Source organism: Perca fluviatilis, chromosome 20, assembly GCF_010015445.1.
Source record: "Perca fluviatilis chromosome 20, GENO_Pfluv_1.0, whole genome shotgun sequence".
In the NCBI taxonomy this organism is placed as follows: Eukaryota; Metazoa; Chordata; class Actinopteri; order Perciformes; family Percidae; genus Perca; species Perca fluviatilis.
Window position 1 is genome coordinate 19366955 of NC_053131.1, and position 15745 is coordinate 19382699.

The 15745-nt window shown below is 39.8% G+C and overlaps 1 protein-coding gene across 4 annotated transcripts in view; it reads left to right on the top strand.

Moving 5' to 3' along the window:
* ltk (leukocyte receptor tyrosine kinase) overlaps positions 1 to 15745 on the top strand; it is a 70496-nt gene that overhangs the window by 51586 nt on the left and 3165 nt on the right. For all 4 annotated transcript variants that reach the window (XM_039785659.1, XM_039785660.1, XM_039785661.1 and 1 more), the window contains exons 20-28: positions 4868 to 5054; positions 5183 to 5273; positions 5842 to 5906; positions 7062 to 7191; positions 7294 to 7391; positions 8270 to 8362; positions 8625 to 8726; positions 15162 to 15296; positions 15626 to 15716. In XM_039785659.1, the coding sequence (XP_039641593.1) occupies positions 4868 to 5054; positions 5183 to 5273; positions 5842 to 5906; positions 7062 to 7191; positions 7294 to 7391; positions 8270 to 8362; positions 8625 to 8726; positions 15162 to 15296; positions 15626 to 15716 (992 nt within the window). The remainder of the gene's footprint in view (positions 1 to 4867; positions 5055 to 5182; positions 5274 to 5841; positions 5907 to 7061; positions 7192 to 7293; positions 7392 to 8269; positions 8363 to 8624; positions 8727 to 15161; positions 15297 to 15625; positions 15717 to 15745) is intronic.

A 15745-nucleotide genomic window follows, 5' to 3' on the forward strand; every position in this document is an offset into this window, starting at 1 on the left:
ACCACAGGAAATCCTTAGACATCAGCAGATGTCTAAGGATTCTCTTAATCGTATTGACTCTTTTAATCTCACGCAATCTGTCACTGGCCCAACACATGAAAAAAAGGACATACTTTGGACCTCGTGCTGTCATATGGTTTAGGTGTTGCCATTAGTGAAATATGCGACACATGTATTTCAGATCATCTGCCCGTCTTATTTACTGTGGTTGTCCCCAGCTCGGACGTTTCTACTGTTGCTCCTGCACGCTGTGTGCGTGCAATTAACCTGCCTTTCTACTGCTTTTAAAGGCTCAGTGTTGTACAGTCTCGAAGATTGTAATCTTAATGTTGAGGAACTCACCAACCTCTTTGACTGTACTTGTACTGAGATATTGGAATCTGTTGCTCCACTGAGAAAGAAATGCAGTAAAGCACTTTCAGAACCGTGGCTGAATGATGCTACCCGCTCTCTCAGACGTGCCTGCAGAAAAGCTGAGAGAAAGTGGAAAAAGGATAAACTCAAAGTGTCATTTGAAATTTTACAGGACACATTACATAAATACCAGGGAGCAGTTAAATCTGCTAAAACAAATTTTTTATCTCATCTGGTTGCTAGTAACACCCAGAGGCCTCCGGTTCTTTTTAAAGTGTTTAACTCTATTATCAACCCTTGCGAAACTGACTGTGCTGTGCCATCCACATTGTTGTGTGAAAACTTCCTGAAACACTTCATTGATAAAATTGCTGGTCTGAGTTTTTCATACACTGCTTTTACCAGTGACCCCTCTGTCCCTCCTTTATGTCCAGCTGTCTTCCAGCAGTTTGAGCCAGTTTCATTCCACCTTCTCTCTGACATAGTTAAGCAGCTTCGTCCTGCAAAGTGCCTGCTGGACAGTATCCCTGTATGCTCAAAGATGTTTTTAACACTGTTGGGTCGAGTATTTTATCCTTTTGGTTAATAAATCTCTCAGCTCAGGGTGTGTTCCAGCTGCTTTTAAACATGCTGTTGTGCAACCACTCTGGATCCTTCAGTTTTCTCTGTCAGACCTATTTCCAAACTTACCTTTCTATCAAAAGTCTCGGAGGGGGTTGTTTTTAATCAACTTCAATCGTTTTTAGATGATTTTACTATTTATGATAAGTTCCAGTCTGGTTTTAAGTACTGAAACTGCCCTTCTAAGATTTTTTATCGACCTTCTCTTAGCAGTTGACTCAGGAAACTCTGCTGTTTTAGTGCTGTCAACCACTCTATTCTTTTATCCCGACTCAAACAAAGTGGTGGCATTACGGGCATAGCACTCAAATGGTTTGAATCTTACTTGACAGATAGGAGTTTAGCTGTCCACTTTGGTAATTGCTCTTCATCTGCTGCCCCTCTTTCTTGTGGGGTCCCCCAAGGTTCCATTTTGGGACCCATGCTCTTTTCTCTGTACATGCTGCGATGGGGGTCCATTTAAAAAAAACAAAAAAACATAACATTTCGTTCCATTGTTTTGCAGGTGATGTACTAAATCTATTTGCCTGTAAAAAACAGTTATAAGGACACACTTCAGCCTTTGCTTAACTGCTTGAGAGATAATATGGTTGGATCAGAATTTTCTCTGTCTCAATGACAATAAGACTGAAATTGTTGTGTTTGGTCATGCTGAACATTTTTGTGCCTGTGTAGATGCTCTTGGTACTTTAGGTTCTCATATTCGTCCTTTTACCAAGAATCTGGGTGTGATTTTTGACAGTGCTTATAAATTTGACAAACCGATTAGTTCTCTTATTAAAACCAGTTTCTTCCAGCTGAGACTTTTGGCTAAGGTCAAGTCCTACCTGCTACGCAAAGACTTCGAAAGAGTCATACATTCATTTATTACTGATAAGTTGAATATTAAGTCTGCATGCTTTCAAAGAAATCTTATGCAATATATCACATAGGGTTATTATGTGTGTGAAACTCAAATGCCAACTGTTGATGTGAGGGCCCCGTGTGGTGATATTTATGGGAAACATCTGGGTATGACACCATGACAGGATCGGAGGCCATGAGAACTAATATTCTCCAGGTGTAATTATTACGTTTCGTGCAAAGGAGAGCTGAATAATAACATATGTGATCTTCACCTGTGACCTTTGGAGGGGGCCTACCCGACAGTTATGATTATGTGATTGACAACTGGTTCTCCAGATGTGAGGCCAAACATAAAGGAGTATGTTCACTTAGTGTTCAGTGAGAAACTGACCTGTGCATGCATCCCACTCGAGTGTGTATGTTATAGATCTGAATAAAGCTGCATCTAATCTCAAGACATCCAAATCGGTCATCTGTGAAGTCTCCTCACTCCATTTCCAGATATCAATTACGTCTTGATTAGTCTACTGTAACTCTTTATATGTTGGATTGGATCAGTCATCCCTTCGTTGGTTACAGTTAGTCCAGAACGCAGCAGCTCAACTTTTAACCGGGACCAAAAAGCGTGACCACATTACACCAGTTTTGGCAATGCTCCACTGACTTCCTGTCTGTTTCAGGATTGATTTTAAAATTGTATTGCTTGTTTTTAATATTTTAAATGGGTTGTCGCCTTCTTATTTATTGGAGCTTTTACATGTCCACACACCTGTCAAAGCACTGAGGTCTTCCAATCAGATGCTCCTCGATGTGCCCAGATTCAGGTTAAAAAATAAAGGTGACTGAGCCTTTGCAGTGGCTGCTCCAAACCTCTGGAATAGTTTACCTATTCATATAAGAACAGTTAGGACCATTGAAACATTCAAGTCCTTGCTTAAGACCCATTACTATTCGTTGGCTTTCAATTCAAGTTGAGCTTTGACACCTTGTCCTTTTTTTCTACTGTTGGTTATGTTGTATTGCGTATCGTTTGTGTATATTATCATTTTGGTTTTTTTTAGCTTGTTAAGCACTTTGGTCAACTATGGTTGTTTTTAAACGTGCTATATAAATAAAATTGAGCTGAACTGAACTGCAATCTGACACAGGTTATAATGTATCCCTGTCCAAAATTCCTTGACCTTATCACAGGACCATAGGACATGAAGTAATTGGCCGTCCTCTGTTTTACATTTCCAACAATTTGTTGTGTCTTTCAAACCAAGTCTAAACAATCTGGAGGGCTTCCTATAGAAGTGATGCATGATCTCTAACTGAATGAGGAGCACCCTTACATCACGTGATATAGTTTTAATATTCATACTAATTCTGTCCCACTCCTCATCATACAGTGTACTAATCAGATCCCTTTCCCATGTCTTCTTGAGGGCTGACCAGGCTCCATCCCCCAGGTTCTGATGATCATCTTTAATCATCAGTATGTTTTTCGCTCTAGCTAACACTTTTGTATTGTGTAGCAAAATTAAATCTGCGGCCTCTAGAAAGAGATTGAACAACTTTTTTAAATTGGTAGATTAGCTCCACATCACTTGATGATAATAATAATTTCTAGTGGTAGACCCTCAGATGATATGTACTAGTATTAGATGCTTATGTAAATGTGTGAAATTCACATTGGAAGCAATGCTGTTGTTTTTTACAACAGTAGAATACCAGATTAATGAATGTTGAGAATATTTGATAAATTGGTTCTTCCTGCTGATTTAGACAAGTTAAAACATTTATAGGGGAGCACCATCCTTTCAGGAGATTTAAGGAAATGGGCATCAATGTTTATATGGCACTCATACAAAATGGGAAATACATTAAAGTGGAAGTAGGGTTAAGATCAAAGTTTATTTATAGAGCACTATTCTGACACAAGGCAATTCAAACTGCCTGCCACCAAATATTATCATATTATCATTTTCTAAAAAAATTAAATAAATTCACAACATTCTGAGAAAACAAATGAAAATAGTATGTGAATATGAGTATTAGTATGTGAAACAAAAATACAACAAAGAGTTTGGTTAGCTGTAGTTCTACATATAGTAAATGCACTCAGTGTAATCAGATGGATATTAATGGCAGATAAGATGGTTGTTTTGCTAATTACTATCAGTCATGAACAAACAGCTCTCTAGTGTAACACCATGATATTGTACTTCTGAACTTAGCAGGCAAAGTGCAAACTGAACTGACTTCTGTGCACAACCTTTTTATGAAAAATTGAGCAATTTAGTCTGACTTACTCACTAACTGCACTGTGTGTAATTGTGTGAGTCAGCAAGTGAATAAGTCAGATACTAAAACAAACGCATGACATTTGTGCACTTGTTGCAAAAAGCACACCAACACACACCCTTTAGGTTAACAGTGTCTCTCCACCTGAGCTCTCCCCCATGCAGGGAGGTAGTCTGTTCCCTGGGCACCCCATCTGCTCCTCCTTCTCCCCATTCTCCTCCTCAACCCACCCCTCATCACAACCCCCCTGAGTCCCTAGCATCTGCACCGGGCGATGGCTCGACGGCATCTCTTACCTGCACGCAACGCCCCCCTCCCTGGCAGACTACCAACCTGCATCAGGGATGTGGGCTGCCTCCACGGCGGGTGAGTCCAAACTCACTGGCACAGACAGTCTAGGAGCAGTGACCAAGGAGTGGACATCCTGCAAAACATTGTGTTTTTGTGTGGAAGGATTGATCTTCTTAAAGGGGAACATCGATTTCCCCACATCAAAGTGGCTGTCTGTGAACCAACTTTTTTCCCCACTGGCCCTAAGAATGTTGTTTTTCCATTGATAAGCATCGACAACTCAGATGCAGCTTGACCCCTCCTTGTGTTACTGCTCCTACAGTTAGCAGATAGTCAGGAAGTTGCTACTACAACTTACGTGCAAGTGTGGGGTCCAGTTAGGGTTGAGATTTATTTATTTATTTTTGTTGTTTTTTTAAACTCTCTTAGACTTTGAAGTAAAAGACGCTTGTCTTGTCTCTGTCTTTAGTGTGGTACCGCAGGAAGAACGACCTGTACGCAGTGAGAGGGCGTCTGCAGAGTCCAGAGTACAAGCTGAGCAAGATCCGCTCCTCCACCATCATGACCGACTACAACCCCAACTACTGTTTTGCAGGGAAGGCCGCCTCACTCAACGAACTGAAGGAAGTACCGCGCAAGAACATAACACTTCTCAGGTAAAGCACACACCTGGACACAATGTCAAAATATCAGTTTGAGGTTCTGCCCATACTTACAGTACACCTATTGTCTTTTTACTGATGTTTTCATGTCAGTTGTTGTATTTTCCACCTGTTTTTTTCAGGGCTCTTGGCCATGGTGCATTTGGTGAAGTCTATGAAGGCCAAGTTCTGGGGATTAGCAGTGATAACGGCCCCATGCAGGTGGCCATAAAGGTCAGAGACAAGTTGCACCTAAATGTCAGAAGATAGCTCCGCACGAGGAGTTATGCTCATTACATTTAATCAACTCAACAACATCCCACAGGGGTGCTCCTACCTCTTTGATCTAAAGGTCACACGCACATGAAGAATTCTAAAAGAGTTTTGTAATGCATTTATTTAGAAATTTAAGAATGATTTGCTTTACTGACTCCATAATATGATCTATGATATGGTTTGTTGTGTAAAAAATCCATATAATGACTAGAATAGATGTTTATGCCATTTGCACAAGTACAATATACAAGTACAAGTACATTGGAATTAAATGCATTTAATGCAAAAATGAAATCACATACTGCTAAATTGTCATGACTGCACAGAATGATTATTGACTGTAAAAAAGAAGTCAGTCAATTCCCTCAGATCACTTGGCTTAAAAACTACAACGTTAAAATATGAAAAAAGCTGAGTGAGCTCCACATGGGTTTTCTTTTCAATGGTCTGCTGATTAGGTCGGATATCTTTCCTCTTGACAATAGCACACACTCAAACTGCTTCTCCGATTCTTTCTGCTCTACAGACTCTTCCAGAAATCTGCTCCGAACAGGATGAAATGGATTTCCTGATGGAGGCCCTGATTATGAGGTGCACCATATTGCGGTTCAGACATTGATTCACCCCATGCATCCTTTAGCACACGTGTGAAGCAGCAGTGTGCTCAGATCATCAGACAGCTGCTGGCTTCTGAGTTAGAGGAGATAACAGCTGGAGCCAGATGTGAAACTCTACTCACTAGAAATCAAACCACTACTATAATGTAGCACAGATGTTGACCTCTTTCATAATTAGCTGGTTGTTTCCGCTTAATTATGTGAGAGGCCGTTTAGTCAAGGACAATCGTGTCTGTGAGTCTATTTTTTTATCTTAGTAAAATAACTATAATACAGCTAACTTAATTTTAGTTTATGACCTGTGTGATGTTAATTAGTAAGCATCAGTAATAAATCTCCTTCCCAAACATCTGTTGTGCATTTTTGCTTTTGCTTTTTCTAAAAGTTTCAATTGTGAAAAAGATAGCACCCTGACAGCTGAGATACTGATGAAACCTGTCATCAAAAATCCCTTCATCAAAAAGTCCCTTTTTGAACTACTGGAGAAAATATGTCAAACTTAGCATATACCAAATCAGGATGTTCAATGTTTTACTCAAAACTTGATCTGTGCTGACAAGTCTGTCCCTGTACACTCTAACATTTTCACTTACATACATTTTAAGGATTTTAGGGTTGCATTTGACAATAGTGTCTCTTAACTAGGTGCCGAAGATTTATTTATTTTATTGTTTATTTATTGTAACATTTTAGAGCCCCAGACATTTAGACTACATTAACTACATTCCATGTAGCTTTTTCAAACATACAAAAGCAGAAGAAATAAGCAGAACACTATTAAAAACGCTAATGACACAACAGTTTCTAGGTGTGCAGCAGTCAGAAATAAGTAAGATTAAGAGTTTTTTTGCTGCAATTAGAGTTTTTAAAAAGTGCCTTTAGCACAGTCTTGAAATCTACTGTACTAAGGAATGCAAAGTTAAGTTGTTGTATAGTTTTTGCAGGACAAAACAAACAACTTTTGATCAAACATCTTCTCCCATCTACATTGTCATGTGTTTTTCTTTCTCTTGCTCAGTTGTATCAAGCATGTCTATACACAAACACACAGCACATTTAATATGATTAACACACAGAAGTGCAGGCCTGCTGTGTTAACCCAAGTTTTGTTCACGGTTTGTCCTTGCAGCAAATTCAGCCACGACAACATTGTGCGCTGCATCGGTGTCAGTTTGAACATCCTGCCACGTTTCATCCTGCTAGAGCTGATGACAGGAGGAGACATGAAGAGCTTCCTGAGACAGAACAGGCCACGAGCTGTAAGTCTGCACTGCACTTTTGTGTGTGTGTGTGTGTGTGTGTGGGGATGTGTGTGTGGGTGTGGTTGTGAGCTACATTAAACTGAATTGTGCTGTATCCAGGGCCAGACCTCTTCTCTCACCATGCGGGAGCTGCTGCAGATGGCCCGAGACATCGCCTTCGGCTGTCACTACCTGGAGGAGAACCACTTCATACACAGGTTCAGATCCACACCCAGTTATTACTGCTAACAGCTCAGTTTAACCTACACCAAAATGAGATGTTTTAGGCTGTAACACAGCCCCTTCGACTGCAACAAAAACACTTGAATGAGTATAATAGCATTAGCCCTCACTATTTTTGTTAAAGCTTTAGTGCGTAACTTCTTGATAATAATGAACGTCCTTCACATTCAAGCCATTGCCAAATGAATTGCTACAAAGCTTATTAAAACTTTTCAACTCTCTCTGTATTTCTCAGCATGGCTAAGTTCAGAAGATTGTGGCGTCCGGTGACTTTCCCTCGCAGAAGCTCGAGTGAAGATAATTACCTCTTCTGAACAGTCCAACTTTTTATTTTTTTTTCTCAAATAGTCCTCCGTTTCTATTTGCAACTTCGTGGAGGAGGGGTTGGGGCGCGTGCGCGATCACGGAAGGCTGTATCATGTGGACTTGCCGACACTGTTGTTGTCGTCATTATTTAGAATTCCTCATGGGGGCGGCAGAAACTACGCACTATAGCTTTAAATCCAGGAATTTATTGTTAACAGGATTAAAAATCAAGACAAAAATGGTGATGATAATTTCCTCATGTATACACAATTAGTTACAGACTGTTGCATTATCAGCCACACATTTGATAGATTTTCTGAACTCTTCGTGTTACAAGTGAACCTTGTTACAAATGAACCTTGTTAACATTCTCTTGCAGCAGGTGAATCAAGGTCAAAATTGGTTGTACCCATCTTTATATCAATTTCCTTTAACAACATTTTTTTTTTCAGTAACTTAGTTTGTCATACAGTAAATGAATATGGTGGGTTATGGAGTTAAATGCCATTATGAAGCTACATTTAGTAACAGAGCCTGTATTTTTCAGAGACATTGCTGCTAGAAATTGCCTGCTTTCCTGCCCTGGACCAGACCGAGTGGCCAAAATTGGAGACTTTGGCATGGCACGAGACATATACAGGTCTGTATGCTGAATTTTCACACACTTCATGGCAGTCCACGTAGCAAAGCCCACACGATGACTTACGATAATGGTAGAAGGAGTCCAGGCAGCACTAGGTTGATGTGGTGAATGGTGAGCCATTTGAAAAGCTATCTGATTATCCTCCGTGGGGCAGATTCAAAAGTTACTCATAGAGTTCATGGCCTTGTGGTGTTTACCTTCCCTTCTAAAATGATGATAAATGGACATTCCTAAATCCGATTTATTTTTTCTTTCTCAGAGCAAGTTATTACAGGAAAGGTGGTCGTGCTATGCTGCCAGTCAAATGGATGCCACCGGAGGCCTTCATGGAGGGAATCTTCACCTGCAAGACTGATACATGGTATGAACACTAAACACATAATATAAATAGCAGCAAGTTTCAGGAACTTGCACAGACATTTTGGAGGGCAGCTGCTCAAGCAAAAAAAGGGCACTTTTTAAAACAAGATCACATTGAATGCAATTTAATACGTATTTTACGATCATATTAGTCAAAGAATGACAAAATACCAGTATTTTTTATTTATTCATTAAGTAGCTACATTAATTTGACGTTTACATCACATTTTTGTCAGTTATCCCAGCTGTATATAACATTTTGAAATCACTTTAGAATCAGTGACATAATAAAGCCCGCTATAAACTTTTTATTAGACAAAAACATCTACATACTGTTTTTTTTTTGTGTGTAAATTTTATTTATGCACATTTTCAGGATAACAATATAAGGAAAAGCACATACAAAAGGCAATGTAACACAAAAACCCATCGAAAAGAAGAAAAAAAACAGACTCACTTAGTACAAGGAAAAGAAAATGTCAATTTATAAGATGAGATGCCGCAAAGGGTCAGAAATAGTCCAGGAGGCCAGAAGGGATCAAGGCAGGCCCAAAGCAGTTGGAATATCACAGTCCCAAAGTGTGGATATAAGACAAGAACAATACGTGTTACAATAATGTGTTGCAGGCACACACAAAAAGAAAAAAAGTCCAGTTTGTGGTTTTCCCCTTCTGATGTGCTCTATGAAAGGGCCCCATATCTTGAATATATTAAATGAAATTATTATATATTTTGAATTTAGCATGGAATTTAGACAGCGAAAACCAAATTTCTTCGAGGTGTAAACAACAAACCATATCATTTAGACACTTTTTGACACAGGGAGGAGAAGTTGACTTCCATTCTCTTAAAATGACCCGTTTCGTAATGACCATACCAAACATGAGGGCTTGTTGTGAAGTGGAGGGGAGAGCTAGACGGTCGTTGGAGTAGCCCAGTATCACCAAGAGATAGTCAGGAGCCAGTTGTCTGTTACATATGACACTGTACAAATGAAAAATGTCAACCTAGTGAGCTTAGAGCAGGACCAGAAAAGATATCCGAGAATTTCCGTCAGCCGACTTACATTTATCACAGGTGGCAGAAACAGAGGGGACGATTCTATTCAGTTTAGTTTTGGAAAAGTGCTACCGGTGACAGGTTTTAAAGTGCTCATATTATGCTTTTTGGCTTTTTCCCTTTCCTTTATTGTGTTATGTATCTTTTTGTGTATGTTATAGGTTTACAAATTGAAAAAGCCCAAAGTCCACCCCAAAGGGACTTACCATCTTCCAGAGAAAACACTGTTCACAAACTGCTCCAAACAGCTCTATTGTAGTCCAGCCTTTACTTCCGTGATGAACGTGCGTCACTTTGTAACACGCGTTATAATGCTCCCCTAGCTGGTAGCGTGTCACGCCCTCATGCTCTGCAACTGACTAGCAAGCAGTGCTTACCTAGCTACTGCGCATGTGCGACTCCCAACAAAGATAAGAACAGAAGTGAGATGTCTCACTCTGTAGCTAAAATAGAGAGCTCAACACAGGGTGAAAAGAGGAGCTGCAGCAGTGTGCACTACAACAAAAATATGGTGTTTTTTTTTTTTATTAAACCATGTAAACCTATTCTGGTACAACCTCTAAATGCAATTATGAACCTGAAAATGAGCATAATATGAGCACTTTAAACTGAATGAGCTGTCTAGCATTAATAGAGCATACTTTTATCCTATTCAAACATCTACATGCTGTTAATTAGACAGCCATAATTAATAAGTGCAACATTTTAGCCAGAAGGTTCATACCAGGCATTAATTTCTCATCTATGAATCTTTTCACACAATTGGATCTCTTGTTTTCCTCTCTAGCTTTGGCAGCACAAACAGCCTTACCTTTACCTGTTTCCAAAAGCATTTCTTATTAATAATGGTTTATTCAACCTTAGACCAAATGAGCTAATCCTCTGTAGTAATGGTTGGCTGCAGCGAGCTTCAGGAAAGAGAGAAGGATCTGTGATAAGACAGACACACCGCCAGATCACACAATCACAGCCGTTCTAGCGGAAAAGAACCTTTGTGACTAACCGTTGCATACAACATCAAGCTTATACTTGCTTTTTGAAGACCCAGATAGCAAACAGTCATTGAAACTATGTTAAATCAACATTGCGTTGTCAACATTAAGTCATTGAAACAACATCAAATTCTGATGTTGATTCAACATCATTTTGCACCCTGTTTTAATATTGAAACAATGTTGAAATCCTGTCCATAGATCAACGGAATTTCAATGGTATTTCAATTATCAGGAATATTGAAACAATGTTGAAATTTCAACTGAACTAAGGATCAACGTGATTTCAATGGAATTTCAATCATTATTAAGCCATAGAAAAGTATTGCTAAGCAAACGAAAATGTAATGCCCTAAATTAAATAACCTATAATGAATATCCTGCTTTATCTACAGCCAGGAAGGTAAAAAGTGATTGAACATTTGAAAGCTTGTATGCCTATAGCCTAGCCTAAAAACACTGACCACACCACACTGTTTAAGGTAAAAACAAATTCATTTTATTAGCCTCTTATTTCATTATTTGTCCTCTTTAGCATAGTTACAGTTCATGGTCCTCTGACGTCTGACTGGTTTTGTCGTCCAGTCCATCCTGCCCGGGTCTGCGCATAGTGCAGCAACTGTTGCACAGCCTGGGCAAAAGTAAATTGGGTGACGCTGGGCGTCCCCATCTGCGCTGTATGAGCATCTAAAACAGAAAATACAAGCACAATGCAAACAAATTAGCCTTTAAGTTAAACAGAACACCCACATATATACACACTGGAAACAAATTCACTAGTCCTAGTATTTTTCAATGATCGGATATAAGGCAATTTGTCCAGTGTTGTAGTCTACCCCTATCATGTTTTTCCCTACATTCAAATCACTTTTCAAAATTGAAGGTTACCTTTTACTTGCTTCAGTCCCTCTGGCAGGTGATCTCTTTTCATCCCTCTCCGCCTGGCATTTTCCCTCTCTACAAACACATTACAACACAATTAGAGCAACAAAATACTGTCACATCCTTGCCAAACATCAGTTCAAAATGGATATTTAGGCTAGTAAGGCTAGCTAACGTTGTGGCTAGCATTAGCTAACATGACCGAATTCTAAAAGTTGTCCTCAGCAAAACCCAAAAGCTATAATGCAACTAAAAATGGAAATTCAGTCATATCCAATAATTTCCTTGCCAAAACATTTCCAACTTCATCTGTACCATGTTCTAAGACTGTTACGTGCTAGCTAGCCTAACGATGTTAGCTAACGCTAACGACGTTAAACGTAACGTCGCTAACATTAGCTGTTTTAAAAGTTGTCTGATGCAGAATCCAAAAGCATAATGGACACTAACCATCATGTTAACGAGTAACAGTATTTGATTTAGCTAGTACAATTCATTCATATCGAACATTACATATTAAGCAAGCTTACCTGATCGTATTCGCCCCAAGAGTCCAGAAATGAGATGTGTCCGGTGCAGTACGTTGGTCTACCACCCGATGATCTCCCGGTCAACCAAAAATCAATGACTTTTCAATCATATTTCCCGGTCAACTATATATCAATGCATTTTCAATCATATTTCCCGGTCAACTATATATCAATGCATTTTCAATCATATTTCCCTGTCAACTATAAATCAATGCATTTTCAATCATATTTCCCGGTCAACTATATATCAATGCATTTTCAATCATATTTCCCGGTCAACTATAAATCGATGCATTTTCAATCATATTTCCCGGTCAACTATATATCAATGCATTTTCAATCATATTTCCCGGTCAACTATATATCAATGCATTTTCAATCATATTTCCCGGTCAACTATATTTCGATGGCTTTTCAACAACAGGTCGTTTCCCGGTCAACTATAAATCAATGACTTTTCAACACATTGGCAATATCGCCCGATAAACCAAATATCAATGCTTAATCAATCATAAAGATAACTACAGATCAATGTTGTTCCAATGTTGTTGCCATCAACATTAATAACGTCAGGTTTCATCGATATTGTAATGGTGATTCAACATTTATTTTGCATTGAAATTTCAATATCAACCATAATGATGATTACGATGGAAAATCAATATTTATTCAATGTTGGGTTGCTGTCTGGGGAATGACCAACATTCTGCTAAATCACTGACAGAAAACAGAGATTGTAAATTAATTCGATGCTAGATTGTTTGTTAGGATAAGCTTAAAGCTGCAGTAGGTAAGATTGTGAAGAGCCAGGGCTTTGCCAGCAAATTTGAACATCGCCAACTTCTCAGTCCCTCCTCCCTTTCTGCTGCAGCCCAAACCGTCTCCTAAGCCCCTCCCACACAACGGAGTTTGACAGAACTGCCGGCATGTCAGACAACATGTTCAATAACTAAACACCAACACAACGTTAACTTTACTCACCAACCGTAAAACGATGCTAACTAGCAGGCTACCGTTAGCCATTTCAGCATCATATCTGACCGACCACTGTGCTAACGCTATCATCCTCACCAACGTAGCTTTGTGGACTTTTGACTACTAATAACCAAGTGAAAGATAAATCATTCATGGTAATTATGTTACCTGTTGAGAGGAAATGTGGCTACATCTGCATCGTTCTTCAGATCTTTAAAATCCTGCAGCCACGCCACCTCTGAAAAGCCACTCCATTATTCACGGAGTTTTGGATAACCTTTCTGCAGCTCGTGCGCGGGGAGGGGGGAGGGGAGAACGCTATATATGCGTGTGCCTGAGCAGTGATTGACAGGCAGATAGACCCCCCCCCCCCTGTGGCCCTGATTGGAGAAAATCGACCAGGAGCGGTCAAATTTTGCCAATGGCACTACAGGCTGTAGGAGGTGCCAGAGGAGCTGTCTTTTTTTTTTTTTACATAATTCATGTAGTTCTACTGGAACATAGGGTCAGTTTCACCAAATATGACAGAAAGTTAGTTTTATAAGACTTACCTACTGCATCTTTAATGGTGAGCTAGTTACTGTAGGCTGAAGTTTTATTAGTGGTTTAATTTCACAACAGTGACAAACAATGCCAAGGCTTCCACTGGGCACAGCTGCGCCACAGCCACCAGAGATCACGGCCACAGACTATGCTTGTGATTGCACGAGACGCGTGCAGAAGCGTCCCGGAAGCATCTCTCCTCTGCGCTCCTGATGGGAAACACTATCGTTATCTGGCTGGCTGTCACCAATGAAGGCAGGTCAGGGAGACGTGGATGCTGCTCCACAGGACACTCGATTTGCGTGCGTTAACTGTGGCAGGGGCCAACCTAGTCTCGCATTACCAGACCTTCCTTCACAGCTCTGCGGAGGAGGGTCTGGCTAGTCCACACAGCATTCCGTGATGGGAGAAAACCTTATTCTGGTTTATTGGCATTTTTTTTAAACCAGTCACGATCGTCTTGGCCAGCGCTGAGCGCTGGACAGAGCAACGGTGCCTCGGCAAAATAGCCTCAGGAAGGAACTTGTTTTGGTGAAACGTGTACTTTCAAAGGTTGTTTTAAGTCGTGCAACAGAAAACTCAGATTGGACAGATAGACTAGCTAGCAGTCTGGATTTACCTTGCAGAGATCTGAGTAATCCACCAGAGTTTAAAATACCATCACAAAGAAAGCGGAAGGTGTAGGTCTTAGATACATGTTGAATATCATGTGTTCATGCCAAATGTTGTGCTAGACATTGTGCATTAGTAAAAAAAATAATAATCTGGACAATAAACAACTAATGCCAGATGATGAGTATCCCAGCACCTAATTACAGCAAGACAGCACAGCATCTGTGTTCGAGAGACCGCGCAATCTCAACAAACGCTGTGAGCAGCAGTGTCCAAACCACTTTTCCGATGACAAAGTAAGTCAGATATTTAGCATGTGAATTGGGCAATACAATTTCACTTTGATGGCTGGAAGAAATTTTATTTTAAAGATCAAGTTTTATAAAAGTCTTTGTATAGATGCAACCAGAATTTGTATGTGGAGACGGCTGATTTAATCAGCTGTCCATGAAACTCAATTTACAATTTGACCACAGAGAAGTATAGTTGTTAGGAAAAGGAGTCATTTTCCAGCAGAACAAATAAAAAACAAGAGTGCTGGCTTGTGTAGTTTTCCATTTCAGAACTCAAAGCCAAGTGTGGGAAAATGCTTCTTAACTTTAGCAAAAACCAAAGACATATATACCTATCTGTCCAAAAAAAAAACATGTAGAAACCGAAAAAGTTAAAAAAAATTATATAATCTATAATAATGTGATATCGATATTTATTTTCATTAATACATTGTATAACTTCCTGGCAGTGCTTTCAGAATGATTCTGGTGTCCTCAGTCTGAGGAACATGAGCAGGGTTCAGCCAAGGCAAGGTTCAACTCAGTTGTTGATCTGTCTCTCCCCCTGCAGGTCATTTGGGGTGCTGCTGTGGGAGATCATCTCTCTGGGTTACATGCCATATCCCTGTAAAACCAACCAAGAGGTGCTGGAGTTTGTCACCAGTGGAGGCAGGATGGATCCTCCCAAGAGCTGTCCGGGGCCTGTGTGAGTACTGACAGGAAATGCATCAAAAGAGATGAGCCTGGACGTAAAGTTGAAGCAGTGCACAGCTAGGATGATTTTAGGGATGACTTTATGGCACAGATTCTGCCTGGCCTACCGCCTTTGACGTGGAATTAATTGAACTTTCTGGAAGTTTTTTTCCATTTCTTTTCTCTCTTAAAAATAATATATAAACTGTCGGGATTGTTATGTTATCATAATACCATTTGTCTAATAGTATTACATTTACTTATTTTATAAGATGATTCATTTGACACGTACAGTAGCTTAAACAATATATCTGTAATTTGTGTCCGTTCCTATGTACGTAGCTATCGGATCATGACCCAGTGCTGGCAGCACTGTCCCGAGCACCGGCCTAACTTCTCTACTATCCTGGAGAGAATTAACTACTGCTCTCAGGTATGCTCTATATCACAACTGATTCACAA